The sequence below is a fragment of the Syngnathoides biaculeatus genome, chromosome 5, assembly GCF_019802595.1.
Source record: "Syngnathoides biaculeatus isolate LvHL_M chromosome 5, ASM1980259v1, whole genome shotgun sequence".
NCBI classification, from domain to species: domain Eukaryota; kingdom Metazoa; phylum Chordata; class Actinopteri; order Syngnathiformes; family Syngnathidae; genus Syngnathoides; species Syngnathoides biaculeatus.
The window spans coordinates 30,499,588-30,516,427 of record NC_084644.1 but is presented as its reverse complement, the minus strand read 5'-3'; the positions used below and the strand labels follow the sequence as shown (position 1 = coordinate 30,516,427).

Here is a 16,840-nt window from a genome sequence, read left to right as displayed (position 1 = left end):
AACGTCTCAACTTTGTTGGAATTGGGGTTAATATGATCAACATAAAACGTTATGTGTAACTAATGACCTGGTTTATGTTGTATAATTATTGGGTGTTCTCAAATTTTAGGGAGATTAGAATTTGTTTAAGATCTGGCTAACTACACCTAAAAAGGGGCTGGAAAGATTTATGGCTTCTCCTTATTATAGTGAGCTGGAGGCTATCCCAACTGAGTTTTTGGCGAGTGCTGGGATACACCTTGGACCAGTCCCCAGCCAGGTGCACATATGGACACCCTTATGCTTGAACATGGTGTTTGTCTTGGACAATCCATGGTGACCTCTTAAGTCCAATAACAGAAAACCACTCTGGTTATGATCGGGGAGGCGTTCCTCACAATCATGCCATTTCAGGTCTGACTGTCATTGCCCACATGAGCATTGAAGTCCCCCAGCTGAACCATGGCTTCCCTAGCGAGAGCGCTTTCTAGAACCCCCTCCAATGACTCCACAAGGGTGGGTACTCTTGTGGGTCTGTTGACTTCTACAAGTCAGGATTTCCAACTCTCACTAGAGTGATTCCCAGCCAAGTGTGAAGCAGCTGAGATGAGAATGAGACCGTGGTCCTCAGTTGGAAAAGGGTGGTTTGCCCTCCCCATGTCTGGGATGAGATCCTGCCCCAAGTGGAGGTTTTCAAGTATCTTGGGGTCTTGTTCACAAATGAGGGAAGAATGGAATGGGAGATCGACTGGCAGCTTGGTGCAGCGTCTGCAGTGATGTGGACTCTCTATGTGTCCGTTGTGTCAAGAAGGGGCACAGCCGAAAGGCAAAGCTCTGAATTTACCGGGGATTTATGGCACTACAGAGACTTACAGTCAAGAGAAAGAAGAAGGAACATAATCCCGGATGCAAGCATCTTAGAGGAGTTTCCTCCCCAGGGTGTCCGGGCTCTCCCTTATATATAGGGTGAGACATTCACTCATCCAGGAGGGGTTCATAGCAGAGCCACTGCTCCTCCACATTGAGAGGAGCCAGTTGAGGTGGCTGGGGCATCTGATTCGGATGCCTCCCGGAGGCCTCCCAGGTGAGGCACGTCACAGTGGAAGGAGACCCCCGGGATGACCCAGGACACACTGGAGAAACTATGTCTCTCAGCTGGCCCGGGATCTCTCCACAAGAGCTGGATGAAGTGGCTGGGGAGAAGAAAGTCTGGGCATCTGTTAAAGCTACTGCCCCGTGACAGGCCCAAAATAGATAGATGATTCTTACCAGTCACAGTGAAAGTGTTGTGATTATTTGTTTGATGAAAATTCTTGCAAAGAATGTTAAGGACTTTATATAGTTCTGCAAACAGAACAATTTTCTCATGTTCCCTTTTTAAATTGGGGATGAACATTACTTTTGAAATCTTTGCAGTATTCCGGTATAAAAAAAGTGTGAGGCAAACTACATATCCTTGAAAATTGATTTTATTGAGAACAAGCTTTTCACTATATAATCTCTTCTGAAATCTAAGTTTTAGTTCTTGTTTGCATCAAGCCAACACCTGCGTTCGACCCAATCTCCCCTTGTCATTTTGAGACATGTTCCTGTTTTCTTCACACATTCTCGTCTCCACTTCTTGTTTCATTATGAACTGACACCTAACGCTACAGCAACCGAGTGTAGCACAACAGATGATTTCCCCATTTTGTGATTTCATAATTGTACACCACTGCAGTGCATTTGAACAAAATAATCAAAATGCCAGAAAAAAAAAAGGAGGCTTTTGACTTTGAAGTGGCTCACAAAATGTGACATTTACAATTTATAAATTATAACGATGTCATGCAGGATGTTTCCATTCAAAGTACATTGTGTCTGTGTATCATACGGTGCTACTAAGTGACAAACACACTTTTGTTTATTTAACCTTAAACCCATGTCAGAAAAAAATCAAAAGGACGGTTTGTGCATGTGCAAAATACAATACTTGTTAGGGATTTTATGCATTTAACTGAAATGCATATTGTTGATTTTTAATTTTGCATTTATTATTTTACAAACCACTTCCTCTTTTGATTCAGGGTGGTTTGGTCTGACCGCATTGTAGGTTTAGGTCGTATGTTGCGAGTCAGTGCAGTTCATGCTCAGAAGATGCACAGAAATCGGTACACAGGAAAGCTGACACGAGCTTGTGATCATCTCTTTTAGCACAGATGTATATTAATAATCATATAGTTTTTTACTAAATTAATTGATCTGGTATGTACAACACCAGGATCTCTCCAAATTCATTACCCAACAAAAATACATAAAATACTATCGTAATAATACAGCCTGCAGACAGCTAAAGTTTTGGCCCTCTCATATTAGGACATAAATGTATTATTTAATCCCAAAACATTTACAGAATAAAATCTTTAGAGACTGTTCAAAAAATTATTCAGTTATTACATGATGTCATGTTATATAAAAATATTTGTCTATGAAATGAATAAATAAAGACATGCCTATTTTAAATGTGATGATTACCATAAATACGGCTAATTTCAATGTGTGTCATTTTCATCCACTCATCCAGCTAGCCATTATCTGAGCCACTTATCCTCACAAAGGTCGCGGGAGTGCTGGAGCCAATCCCTGCTGTCCTTGGGTGAGAGTCGGGGTACGCCCTCAACTGGCTACCAGTCAATCGCAGACATTTCATTTTCATAGTTTTTAAATACTGGTTGCCAAGAATGCAAGAGAAATGTGCTATTGGTAATTAAAAAAATGTTTAGGGTTATTTACTATGGCACCATGGGGGCGCCACTTGTGAAAGCGTCTGCCTCACAATTTGAGAACCAGGGTTGAAATCCTGGCCCCTCCTGTGTGGAGTTTGCATGTTTTCCCCGTGCCTGTGTGGCTTTCCTCCGGGCACTCCGGTTTCCTGCCACATCACAAAAACATGAAATTATTGGAGATTCAAAGTGGCCCGTGGATGTGATTGTGAGTGCGACTGCTGTCCGTTTCTGTGTGGCTTGTGATTGGCTGGCAGCTGGTTTAGGGTGTACCCCGCCTCCTGGCCGATGACAGCTGGGATGGGCTCCAGCATTCCTGTGACCCTAGTGAGGATAGGAGGCTCAGACAATGGATGGATTTTTTTTTTTTATTATATAAGACCACATTATTTATATTGTGCATGTACTTACATCAAATAAATTGTTGGACAAATAAACATGCTTAGTAATTGTATCATGTATTTGTTAATATTAACATGCAATATGTAATAATAATAATATGAAGAAGAAGGATACCTTACTGGGCAATACAAACACAGATCTAATAATTGTTATGGATGACATTCATGTAAATATATCATACTATTCATGTAATGTTACTGAATATCTAAATGAATAAAATCATAACCCATTATGATCTGCGGGATAGTTTGCAAAATAGTTTCTCATAGGAATACCAACATAGAGGCCCTCAAGTTAACAATTTGGCAAATAAAAAAACAAATGATATATAATTTACATATTTAATTTACATACATGTATGATATGGCATATCCTCCTTCCCTGTTATGATTCAAATGCTCATGAGTGGAAAGCGTTTGTCAGACCATTGCAAGAAACCTTTACAAAGAACATTTAGCCGTAAGAGAGAACCTTTGGGAAATGTTTGTTGTTTTTCTGCTAAACATTGACTGCGGTTACTGTAATATCCTTCAATATCACTACAATAACAGCAGCATCAGCAAAATCCCCCCCCCCCATACCGCTGCACCCGCATGTAGAAAGAAGTTTTCGATGAGTCAAAATATTTTTTTGACATATTGCCAAGATGTATGACTTGAATATAATCCTGCCATGGCTCCAGATAAGACTTGTTTGCACAACACAATTTCTCATCTTGATTTCACAAATCTTACTCAAAATGTAAGAAATTAGTGTGAAACTAGTGGAGCATTTGCTGTTTATAAGTGGTTGCTTTTTTCACAAGGCCTTTGACGACAAATCAGAGCACTATCACACCATCTGCTGGATACATCACAAACAAAGACAAGATGTTTAAAGGTCACGTGTCATGTCTATAAACATTCTAAAATAGATATTGTATATGTTATTATATGTGTGTATTATATGTTGATATTGATATATCAAAAATACATACAACATTATTTACTTCAATGTCTATATGAAAAAAAAATATGAGCAGAGAGCGCGCCTTCCATGCTCAAATTTGCGGAAGACTCATTCCACATTCAACTGGTAGCCATCTTGGCTGCATCTTCTGTCCGTGACGTCACACTGGGACATCCCCTATTGAAAACACGGTGTGCCACGTACTATGGGAGACAAACAACAGAGATAATCAGATTTTTCCGATGCCTTTTCTGACACGGAAGCTCTTTACGAAGAAGACAACATCTCCAACCGAGTGAAGTGACCGGGGCAATATTACCCCAACATTTTGAGCCATATTTAGATGATACGCGGATCACAGCCATACCGCATGCGGCCAAACTGCCTCCCCGTCTGATCCACCTCCGTGGCAGTGATAACGCCGCCCGGGAGTGACGATGACGCCGCGGCCAAACCGCCTCCCCATCCAAAATACCCCAGCAGTGGAGATGAGCCACCGCGGCGGCGCTGCGTCCGCCGATCACAACTTCGGCCAGGGTGGCACATCGACACATTTGTCACCCCTGACTTACGCATTACACCCCCCCCCCCGCAAATATTATTAATTTTTTGTAACTGTATACACACCTGCCTGTCATTTGGAACCCTTTTGGACCGAATCCATCCTCCCGAGTGTTCAAGCAATAGCCAGCAATACAACGAACCGGCATTTTGGTTAACAAGGAGGAAAAAAGAGCTACCTTCCCGCAGGTAAAACTAATAGAAACATACGAGCCTGCCTGAGTGTGCTACTGCCCCGTATGTCACTTCCTGTTTCTTCTTGAAAAAACAAAACCCTCGAGAGGATTTTCGGTAGTTACAAAAAGCCGTATACGTCAAAATCATGTTTTGTAGCGAAAACATGGATGGGTCCATACCGGCTGTCATTTTTTCATTAATAACATGGTAAAAATCATGCCTTTCATGCCAGCGGACTTTTAATGTCCAAACTGATAAATTCAATGTAATTTTAATTCTATTATTTCAGATAAATTCATGTCACATTTTAATGAAGAGACTATTCATTCCAATGTGAATTTATTAACACCCATTTTAATCCATAATTTCAGTGTTTGGGATGTAATGTAATATTTTACTTTTGTTTTGTTCTCTTTACTGTTAAGGTGTAAGCACAGGTAGTGAAACAAATAATATTCATAGTTATATATATTTTACTGCCTGCAGAAAAAAGCAAATATTACCAATTTATTCAATAGCTCTTGTGTTCATTTACAGCCAACCCTTCATCCATTTTCATACTGCATATCCTCACAAGGGTCATGAGGCGCCTATGTCAGGTGACTCTGAGTGAGAAGCAGGGTACACCCTGAATTGATCGCCAACCAGACACAGAGCGTATATCAACATGTATGCATGTTTTTTAGGATGTGGGAGGAAACTGGAGTACTCAAAGAAAACCCACATAAACATGGCGAGAACATGCAAACTCCACACAGGCGAGGCCGGATTTGAACTCCGCAGATGTGATAACCACTTGTATACCCACATATATGTATTGTACTGTCCCCTATTGGACAAGGAGCACATGAGAAGGAGCAGCACAATGTCCATCAAAAAGGGACCCGGGGAGGATGAAACTTACTTGAGCTCAAAGAGAAACGCAATGGGTTGGGGAGTGTAGATTGGACATTTCAAATCATGGAATGAAATCGGCAACAGGGGCTGGGGGTGTGAGTGAAGTTCATACAACCAAAATCCATGTTAGGATGCCCCCAAGGTGGATGCACCTTCCACATATCCCTTTTGCACACAATACTTTTATTGCGTTGACTTCAGCACAAAAAAAGCCAACACGTGACAGAAGATTGGTTGAAAAGAAACAATCGGTGAATTAGTGTGTTTACGAATGCCTAATTTATTATTCATTTTGTTTATCCTCCTCAGCCCCTTTTAGGAGTGGGATCCAGATGTGCGGTGTGCTGCATCTCCACTGGGTGACGCCGTCGATCCAAGCGTGGCTGCCTGGCCATCTTTTATGTTGGCGACCACCAAAACAACAACGGGCATCTTGTCTTGTACCTTTTGACTGGTGCGGTGGCGTCAATAAAACTCCTAACTTCTTTCCTTATTGGCCTTGTCATTTCCAAAACGAGTCCGCCGGAGAACGTCTTACCTCGCCCTGGATCAATGAGGACTGATCCGGACTGATTGCGCATCTGGATTGGAACTGAGGCTGCGCTGACTCAAGATTGTTGTTGTTAGCAGTTAGCCAGCCGGGCGACTTCCTCTCAATTCGTAACAGCGACGAGCCAGCGAGCGACTAATTTAGTTTTGGGGGCGAAGAGAGAGGAAGGTAAAATATGTAAATGGCTAGAGGGCCGAAGAGACGGGAACTGGTACGTACTGTATGTTGGATAAATGTAACTACAAAAATGCTATGTAGCTAACTAGCGAGCTAACGGGCCATAGCCGGTTAACGGTGCTGATTTAGTTTAGCTATTTTGCGGCGCTTTGCAGCGCTGCTCCTAGTATTCTCTCAGGCACTACGTGTTTATAACAATATTTTCCATCCATGGTTAACAAACACAGAACACAAGTGAACTGTCGGTTCTGTCGGAGGTGGGAGTTGAATAACCTTCTGACCAGGGAATTCTGCCAGGGGGAGGTGGAGGACATTGAGTCCCACTGGACTATGTTCCGCGCCTCCATTGCTGAGGCGGCCGACCGGAGCTGTCCTGTCGTGACGGCAATCCCACAATACGTTGGTGGACACCAATTTAGGGATGCCGTCAAGATGAGGTGTCCTACAGGGCCTTTTTGAGGCATCTGATGGGTACCAAGAGGAATGCAGCTTTGTGCTCGCTGAGGGCAAAAACCCGGGCGTGGGAGAAGTTCAGTGAGGCCATGGAGAACGTCTCCAGGATGGCTTCATAGAAACTCTGGTCCACCGTTCAGCGTCTCAGGAGGGGGAAGAAGTGCAGCGTCAACACTGTGTATACTAGTGAGGATGGGGTGCTGCTGACCTCGACTCGAGACAGTGTGAGTTGGTGGGGAGAATACTCCCTGGTCAGGGCTATTCATGGGTGCTGGAGAGGAGGGTCCGTCGGGAAGTTGCATCAAAGATTCAGGAGGAGCAATGTGGTTTTCGTCCTGGCCATGGAACAGTGGATCAGCTCTACACCCTTGTCAGGGTCCTCGAGGGTGTATGGGAGTTCTGCCAACCAGTCTACATGTCTTGTGGATTTGGAGAATGTGTTCGACCATGTCCCTCGGAGAGTCCTGTGGGGGGTGTCCTTCGGGAGTAAGTAGTACTGAACCCCTTTATGCGGGTTGTTCGGGCACAGTATGACCGGTGCCAGCGTTTGGTCCGTATTGCCGGCAATTAGTCAAACTCGTTTCTGGTGAGAGTTGGACTCCGCCAAGGCTGTCCTTTGTTGCCGAAACCATCCACTTTTTGCAGATGATGATGTTCTGTAGGCTTCATCTTTTACTACGCCAAGGCACATATTAGTTTAATAGCACAGTTTCTCAAGTCATTTTTAATTCATGGTAACAATATCAGTACAAAAAGGAAAGGTGGAATAATGGAATCAATTGTTAATTGTTAAAATACAACTTTTGACTATCAAGTAATCGTTTCAAGACATTCATTTAAAAATTGTCTAAATATTGTGATTTATGTTTCACATTAGTAAATATTCTCAGATTTCTAGAGACTTCCATGAGTGTATGTGTTTTTAATCAAACTTAGACAGGTAAACATCTGCTTTAACGTTGGAAAATATTTTTGTGTGGGCTCTTGAGTATCATAATTTTAATTCTCTGTCGATGTGCCCTGTGATTGGCTGACAACCAGTTCAGGGTGTACCCCGCCTCCTTCCCGTTGACAGCTGGGATAGGCTCCAGCACTCCCCGCGACCCTTTTGAGGATAAGCGGCTAAGAAAATGGATGGATGTGCAATGCATATGGAAAAATGTACAGTCAAAGTACTTTGTACCACCATTTGTACTCCCATTTATGCATTACTGACCAAACCAGTAACGATCAAAATCAATGCATATTTTTGTTAGCTTTTCTACACTGTCAATTTGAAATAACATCCTGTTTTTATGTAAAGTAGAGGTCTCAAGCTCAACTTACTTTGGGGTTTCTGGATGTAGAGTGTGGCTGAGACTGGGCTGCAGACTCGACCCACATGCACGCGCACACAATTTTCAATTAGAAATGAAAAAAAAACCTTCTCAAATGTCTTTTTTTAATATTTTAATGCAAAATAAGATAAACGAGAATGGTGGCGTGAAGTTTATTTGCAAAACTACTAATAAAACTCTCCATTGCAACGCTGCTGTAACTTTCACTCATTGAAAAATGTTTCTCTGTTTGCATCATGCCCGGTCCATGTCACACCCCCGAGAGCCATATACCCCGCCGTGATTGGTAGAACTCTGTAAAAAGTGCCATTGATATAAAACTTGAGGGGTGCATGAACAAACTTTCATATAAAGGTGGGGGCCACAAAATGTCATTTCACGGGCTGTCAATGGCCAACGGGCCACCAGTTTGAGATCCCTGCCATAAAGGGATGGAAATAAAGATTTATTTAAATCCGATTTATGGATGAATCCAGGAAATAATCAATAGATTAATTGGTTATTAAAATATTTTGCAGTTGCAGCCTAATTTGTTCTTCATGTGGTGTGTATATACACATTAACCTAGGTCTTGGTTGAAACAAGACAACTAGACTGTTTGTGTTGAATTTTTTTTTCCCGTTTCAGAAAATGAAAATCTGAGTGGTCTGTCTACATGCATCCACACGTGCTCACTTTCATATTTTTCGAACTTCTTGCTTAAAAATCCCAGCCCTAGAACTTTTACCGAGGTCAGAATTTTCGGTTTTCGCTATTATAAGGATCACTTGGAAAAGTGCACCGTAATGTACAGTACTGTATAGGCATTCCAATCAGATCTAGGATTGATATTTATTTCATTTCCTGACTCCAAACACACAGGCAGTTCCGGTGATGGCCAACCCCCTGCCCGTCTGCTTCTTCCTCATACTGGCGCAATTGGCCGGGTGGCCCATGTGCCAGGCGGGTGACTGCAAGGGTCACCGGCAGGTGTTGAGGGGCCCGCCGGGCTACGTGACGGACGGACCAGGGAACTACTCGGTCAATGGCAACTGTGAATGGCTCATTCAAGGTTTTTCTTACATCTTTTTATTTAAATACCGATACCTCAGTTTATATGTTCTAACCTACTTTTTGCTTTGTGCAAAATTTTTAAGAGCTTTAAACTCTGCTTGAGTAAAATGAAAAAAAAATGCAATTAACTTGGTTTATAATCTTTTTAATTTCGTATGTACGTGTGGCTTAAAAATGGTGGAGAGTCTCTTTTGCTGAAATGAAAGTGCAGTCAAATAATGGGTCAACTAGTTCCAAGAGCCTCTGAAATATCCGTACGCTAGTTTTTATTGGACCTATCTCCCACCGACTACATCGCTATTCTGTTTCTTCTCTGACAATTCTGCCATGTCGTGAAATAAAATGCATACATGACAAATCAAATTTTCCCCTCTAAGAACACTAGGGCCAGTTTTGCAGTTTTTCTGTTGCAGCGAGTTGGTCCAAGTATCTCTCAAAAGTTTTAGAACGGCACAGTGAATTCCTTTGTTTTTGTTGCATTCTGAGGATATTTCTGCTTCAGAGCAAAAGATGAACATGAGACAAAAGTTCATACTATCATTTCATCATATTTACATCAAGATGTTCTAAGCAGCTCAGGACAAAGCGTCTTTTGTTTGAAGCCCACCACTTTTCAAGTGAGCAAAAGAATTGGAACTGACAATAAATTAAGTTGTTGCAAATTGTTGTATTGACTGTGCCAGTGTTTGTTTGAGCAATAGGTCTGATCCATTTTCCCTTTTCTCTAAGCTTCAAAATGGTTTGCATTTTTTCCCATGTACAGCTTTCTGTTCTTCATGTGTCTTAATAGTAAAGGCGGTTTTCGTAGGTGAAACCCAAATCCCAAAACAAGCACTTTCTAATGTTTAAGCAATCAATCGAAAAGGCAAGACATGAACGACTGCAAACACCTGTCAGTCACATATTCCAATACGTTTGATGACTTGAAAAGTGGGTGGCTTCAAACAAAAAGTGGTCTGTCCTGAGTTGTTTAACTCGTGTAAATTGTAAATGCCGTGAACTAAAACCATGAATTCTGAACTTTTGTTTCATACTTTGTTGGCACGGTGGCGTAGCTGTATAGCGTTGGCTGCTAAGTTTGAGCACCCGGGTTCAAATCAGGGCCCCGCCTGTCTGGAGTCCGCATGTTCTTCGCGTGCCTGCTTCGGTTTTCTCCAGGTGCTCCGGTTTCCTACCACACATCCCAAAGACATGCATTAATTGGAGACTCAAAATTGCATCTAGGTGTAATTGTGAGTGCGACTGTTGTCTGTCTCCATGTGGCCTGCAATTGGCTGTCAACCAGTTCAGAGTGTAACCTGCCTACTGTCCGATGACAGCTGAGATAGGTTCCTAACCCTCCCGCGACCCTTGTGAGGATAAGCAGCTCAGAAAATGGATGGCTCTATAAAGGCAAACATCTTCATTTCAGATGTCAAAAAGTGTTTGCGGCTCCCAGTGTTGTCTTTTCCATGGAAACCGGGTCGAAATGGCTCTTTGAAAGTTAAAAGTTGCCAACCACTGGTGTAGACAAAAAAACATTCGCACTCACCCCTTGGGACAATTTAGGTTCATCAAAGAATATAATGTGTGTGGTTTTAGAAGGTGGCAGGAAATGGGAGTACCTGGAGAAAAACTCACACTACCACGGGTACAAATACAAATTCCACACAGAAAAGACATGGCCAAGATTCAAACCCCAAAGGACCCAATGGTTCACTTAAGAGGTTCCAGATTACTTTGTCCGAGATTCATACCCTCATCTTTCTGTCCTCCTAGCTCCGAGCAGGAGCAGTCGCATTGTGCTGAACTTCACCTTCATGGACACGGAGTGCACTTATGACTACCTCTTTGTGTACGACGGGGATTCTTACCAAAGCCCCTTGCTGGCTAGTTTGAGCGGAAACACCTTGCCGCAGCCGATCGAGGCTAAGTCTGGGAAGGTCCTTGTCTTTTTACCAATCGTCCCAATACATATTGAATTCAGAATCTGACATTCTGTCTTCCTGTTTTTCTAGATGCTGCTTCATCTCTTCAGTGATGCCAACTACAACCTGCTGGGCTTCAACGCTACCTACACCTTCTCCGTGTGTCCCGGCGCATGCGGCGGCCACGGGCGCTGTGACTCGTCAACGCACAAGTGCCACTGCCACCAGGGCTGGGGTGGGGCGTCCTGTACGAACCTGCTGTGCCCTCAAGCCTGTGCAGTGCATGGCCAATGTGACAAGGTGAGGATTGGAAGTACCACAGGGTGGGTCGCCAATTAAGCGATTTTACCAATTGATTCAAGTTTACTGCTCAGGATGATGGTTGGATGTCATGTGAATTTCAGCAAATCCATTCTTGATTCCTTATTTCGATTGCAGTTCCAAACGATTCTCTCGTCCAATTCTTTTCGCGCACTGGGTCAAAAAGGTCTGCATGGTTTTAGTAAAGGCTGTCCAAATTACGACCATCCACTTTCTTAGCAGCCTGCAGCAGACACTGCACTCGTAAAATTTGTTATTTAATTAAGTTCATTTGTTTTATGGATGGCACCAAATGCTATAATATGATTCCTTTCCTTACGCACCAATGAGCCATAAGGTTAGTTTTTGTGATACTGAGAGACATTTATGTGAAATGTGTCCCAATTCCCTGTGACGTAAAGTTGCTAAGTGAGGTTTTACTTTAAGCTTTTTTTCTGTCATGAGTTGCTTTGAAGAGTAAAATAAACGCATATAATCATCAGTGGAAAACTACAACCAACCGTTTATCTTGTTAGCAGTCTCAATGTTTGCATGGACGTATTTTGTTTCAGACACCCAAATGACTTCAGCGTATTCAATTAAACATAGGTTGAACGTGATTTGCAAGTCACTGTATTATATTTTTATTTGTTTAACACAATGTCCCAACTTCATTGGACTTGGGGTTGTAATACTGCAATTCTGTTGTCCTGATTATATTGAGTGAACACGCTTCAGAATCCATCAATGGGTGAATTTGTGAACGCCATAGCTTAAATACTTACTATAATGTCATTGCATTTGGGGAAGGAGAGCCACAGTTGCCGATGCACTTTTCAGTTGTTTATGCAATGTTGGGAGAACAGTAAAACACTGAAACACTCTGACACAGAAATTGGTGTCAGTCACATTCCACACCCAGACACTCATGCAGACTTGATGATGACGTGCGACCTCAACCAGGCCTGGCCTTTTGGAGGCACATGCATGTATACTCTTAAACTAAAAGATAGTATTTGCAGTATTTTCAATATTAGAGGTGCTGCAGTATAAGTCTGTGTTAGCCATATGGACCTTACAAGGCATGCAGTGTGACGGCTCACTTAATGTAAAATTGTTGAACGTTCTATTCCAATTTATTAAAGATTGTGTTTACATTCATGTTTTGTCAAAGAGACATTTCTTCCAAGAGTAAGCACTTACTTCACATTATCTGTTAAAAAATGATCTATGGGGCTCGGCTGGGCACAGACCGAAAGGGTAACGTGGGTCCCCCTTCCCATGGGCTCAACACTTGTGAGAGTGGCCATAGGGGTCAGGTGCAATGTGAGCTGGGCGGTAGCCAAAGGCGGGGAGCTTGGCGATGCAATCCCCGGCTGGGGAAAGGGAAGTCTGGGTATCCCTGCTAAAGCTACTGCTCCCGCAACCCGACCCGAAAAAAATGGTTGAAGATGGATGGATGTCAAAAGAAAAATTCTCTGCCATTGCTGAGGGAAAAATATCTTTCAAAGGTTATTTGGTATCAGTAGAAATAACAAAAACAAATCCCAAATGGGGAAAATAATAAAAAACAAAAGTTGCTCTTTATAATGTTTGTCACTTTCTTTTATGGGAAAAAAAAATCATTTTTTTAAGCCCTTACTGTCCAGCCGAAAACAAATCGAAGAGTCACAAGTTGGTCTTGATTGTTTTTCATATTTTTGGCTCAGAAAGGAGAGCGCTGCCTTTGCAATGCTGGATTCCTGGGTCACAGTTGCCAACTTGGTCTCCATGATGACAGCGGGGCGGGACGATGGTGGCATGTTAGTGAGGGAGACCCCTACATGTCGCCCAGGACGGGTTCCGCTGGTGTGTACCTGTCCTCCACTGGAGCGTTGTACTTGTTTGGAGGTGAGTAAAATTGGGTTTTAAAATTATATTTCTTTTAGAAGGAAACAGTGTGACTCATTTGTTAATTGTCTTTCAAATCCTGCAGGATTTGACCTGAACAGAGCACTTGGTGACTTGAATAAATACAATTTTACATCTAACCAGTGGGAGAGCAGGTCTTACGGTCACTCACCTGTAAGTACTAATAAAGGAGACATATTTAATTATTTTCCCCCAATTTCAAAACTGTTCCTGGATTATTTACTTAACATACCTGACGTGCTTTCTTCCAAATAGACAAGAGATGTAGTCATACAGTAGTATTCAGGCACAACTACTTTGTTTACTGCTGAAACAGGTCACAGAATAATTCAAAACAACTCGTGAAATTACATAAGTAGAGGTTGGATTGAGTACATTGTACAAGATTTCATTTTGCTTGAAAGAATTGAAGAATGAAAAAAAATTTTTTTCTGCCTAATGGGCAGTCGGACAACTTAAAACAAGTCATGAACACCTTTACAAGACACGAGTGCAGTCACCGTGATTTGACAGGCGCGTATGCGCCCGCGTGCCATCACACTCACAAGTCTGCACAGTTGAGGACAAAAAAGTTGAGGCTTTTATTTTACATTTGGGGAATGGGAATAGTTCACAGAACGGCTTAATAAACCGTTGAAATGGTTATAATCAGTTTAATCAATATCAATTTTGAATGAGGAGGCAATAATGTAGACTTGTTTTAGTTTTAAGGGATAGACAGCGTGACAGAGGGGACAAGGTGTGCACCAGGAGAACAACTGTGAGACAGCCGAGAGATTTGAACACAAGTAACAATACAATAGTCAAATTGTGTTTTTTGTGGAGTGAGGGCACCGAGGGTGCCACCATCAACCACACGCACTCACCCTGTGAGGATGTAAGAACTAAGACAGAAAAGGGCATAACAAGGTGTGAGAAAATGACGCACACTCTCAGCGTACCGATCCTGAGGTCTTTTTTTTCTTTTTTTTAAACACGGTAGCACACGGTCTCTAACAACAAGCTGCTGCTTAGCATACTTGTATTTCCTAGTTTACATGACACGGCCCCCCTCCGCTCTTAAAGGGGTGCACTCATAATTACAAACAGAACACACACCTGCAACTTTATATCTGCAGTCATGACAGGTGGACCACACCTGTAACTTTATACCTGCGGGCATGACTGACCACACCTGTACATTTTTCAAATGTGAGTGACTGCCCAAGGCTGGAAGGAGCTGAGGTAGAGGACACTTTTTTTTTTTTTTTGGTCTCCCCATACACTAAATGCGCCGAACCATACACCGCGGATATATATCATTTGTACTGGTATGTTGTAAACTATGACTTTGTAAATGTTTATTTACATACAGTACCTTGTTTCCAAACAGTGACTCAAAAATTGCAGTGAAATAGCTCAAACGTAACAGAAAAGTCAGTTTTTATTCCCCTTCCTCCTGTTCACTCAAACCACTCAAGTTCAGTTCAGTTTGTGTTCAGTGTCAGAGTTGAAGAGCCTCAGAAAGTCTTCATCACACATAATTTTAGTCCCTCAGTTGCTCACAACATCATTTTCATCTCGAGTTTAATTAAATTAAATATATATACGTTGCGTTTTGCGTGTCATGCTTGCGATGATGCAAGCATTTAAAACTGACAAAATATTAGTTAAAGAAATGGAGGATAAAAAGTTAGGTCCAGCACCATTTTAAGAACCAAAAATTATTTATTTATTTTTTTGCTTCAACAGTTATTCCTTTTATATGACTTCATAAGATTACTTGTGCTTTTGAATGTGAAAGCGCTGAGCCCTAGGTAGTTGAAATGATCATCCCAGTTTGTAAAACTGCACAAAATGCCAGGGTTGCGAAAGGAAAAAATTGTTTGTGTTCTTGTAATTAATTTAAGCTCCCCCCCCTGTCTGCCTGTCTCTCTCTCTCTCTCTCTCTCTCTCTCTCTCTCTCTCTCTCTCTCTCCTCTCTCTCTCTCTGGCTGTCTGCCTCTGCCAACAGTTGGCACGGCATTCCCACACCGCTGTGGAGTGGGCGGGGAACATGGTAATCTTTGGCGGGGAGCTGTCTAACGGATCTTTGGCGAGCGACGTCTGGATGTACCGCCCCCTGCAGGATGATTGGCAGCAGGTTGGCTTTCCAAATACCAGAGGTGCACCCAGTCTGGCCAATCACGCCGCAGCCATAGTGGACAGTTATCTATATGTATTTGGAGGTGGGTTTTTAACAGACAAATGGATATCTTCCACGAAAAAAATCTGTGATATAGCAGCATTGACTTAGGTGATCCTCAACTTAGCTGACCCTCAGTTGAGCGAGGGAATCCTATATGTGCTTAGCTTGCAAGCCTGATTCTTCGTCACTGACGTTTCTACTTGTTATATGTCAGGTCGCACTGAGGAGGACATGTTTTCCTCCTCCCTGTATCGATTCAGCCTGCGAGGCTCTGGTCGGTGGGAGATTGTCCAGCCCACCGGTGGGAAGCCCCCAGCCACTGCTGGCCACTCCATGGTGTTCCACAGCCCCTCCAGGACCCTGTTGGTCTACGGGGGTCACCGACCGACCACCGCCAGGTACACAACTGAAATATAAAGGCAAAAATGTCAAATTACTTGCTTTCCATTAATAACACTAGGTGTTGGTGGGTAACTCAAGAAGCTAACATAGGGGTCTCTACTTATGGATCCTGCTTTTCAAACATCATAAATAGCTAAAACTCAAAAGAATAGAGATTCAAATCAAAGTCCTTCATTCACAAAACAATCAGTGAGTCCTATCAGGTACTAAACACAAGACAAGATGTATTAGCACCCTACTTCTTCACTGAGTGGTCTTCCCTAATACATGGGACTCATGGATACATATCTAAATTTATTCACAAAAACATGATAAGTATGGAGTTGGCCAGGAGACCTATCTTGTATACAAATCGCGAAGTAGCAAGCAGCTGAAACAGTGTCTACATATGCAGCTACCCCTCCATCCAATTTTCTATAGCTTATTCGAGGTTGTGTCGCAGTGGGAGTAGCTTGAGCAGGGATGCCCAGACTTCCCTTTCCCCAGACACTTCATGTAGCTCTTCCAGGGGTATCTTGAGGTGTTTCCAGGCCAGCCAAGAGACGTGTCGACCTTTCACCTTATCGCTAAGGGAGAGCCAAGACATCCAGCGGAGGAAATTCATTTTGGGCGCTTTGATCTGGGATATTGTCCTTTTAGTCACACCCACTGCTCATGACCATAGGTGAAGGTAAGAATGTAGATTGACTGGTAAATTGAGAGCCTTGCTTTTCGGCTTAGCTCCTTCTTTACCAACAGACTGGTACAAAGTCCGCATCACTGCAGACGCTGCACCGATCTCCCTGTTGGTCTCGCGTTCCATTCTTCCCTCACTCGTGAACAAGACCCCAAGATAATTGAGCTCCTCCACTTGGGGC

The 16,840-nt window shown here is 42.7% G+C and overlaps 1 protein-coding gene across 2 annotated transcripts in view; it reads left to right on the top strand.

Annotated features, from left to right (window-relative positions):
• The first annotated feature begins 6,062 nt into the window (after positions 1 to 6,062).
• Positions 6,063 to 16,840, top strand: part of megf8 (multiple EGF-like-domains 8) — a 48,808-nt gene continuing 38,030 nt past the window's right edge. Inside the window, exons 1-8 of one of the 2 annotated variants that reach the window (XM_061818741.1) lie at positions 6,063 to 6,487; positions 9,105 to 9,294; positions 11,055 to 11,218; positions 11,294 to 11,503; positions 13,213 to 13,393; positions 13,479 to 13,567; positions 15,408 to 15,621; positions 15,796 to 15,979. In XM_061818741.1, coding sequence (XP_061674725.1) covers positions 6,458 to 6,487; positions 9,105 to 9,294; positions 11,055 to 11,218; positions 11,294 to 11,503; positions 13,213 to 13,393; positions 13,479 to 13,567; positions 15,408 to 15,621; positions 15,796 to 15,979 — 1,262 coding nt within the window. In that variant the 5' untranslated portion in view covers positions 6,063 to 6,457. Of the gene's footprint in view, positions 6,488 to 6,536; positions 7,393 to 9,104; positions 9,295 to 11,054; positions 11,219 to 11,293; positions 11,504 to 13,212; positions 13,394 to 13,478; positions 13,568 to 15,407; positions 15,622 to 15,795; positions 15,980 to 16,840 lie in introns of those variants that run through there. The other variant, XM_061818740.1, reaches the window with a different exon arrangement.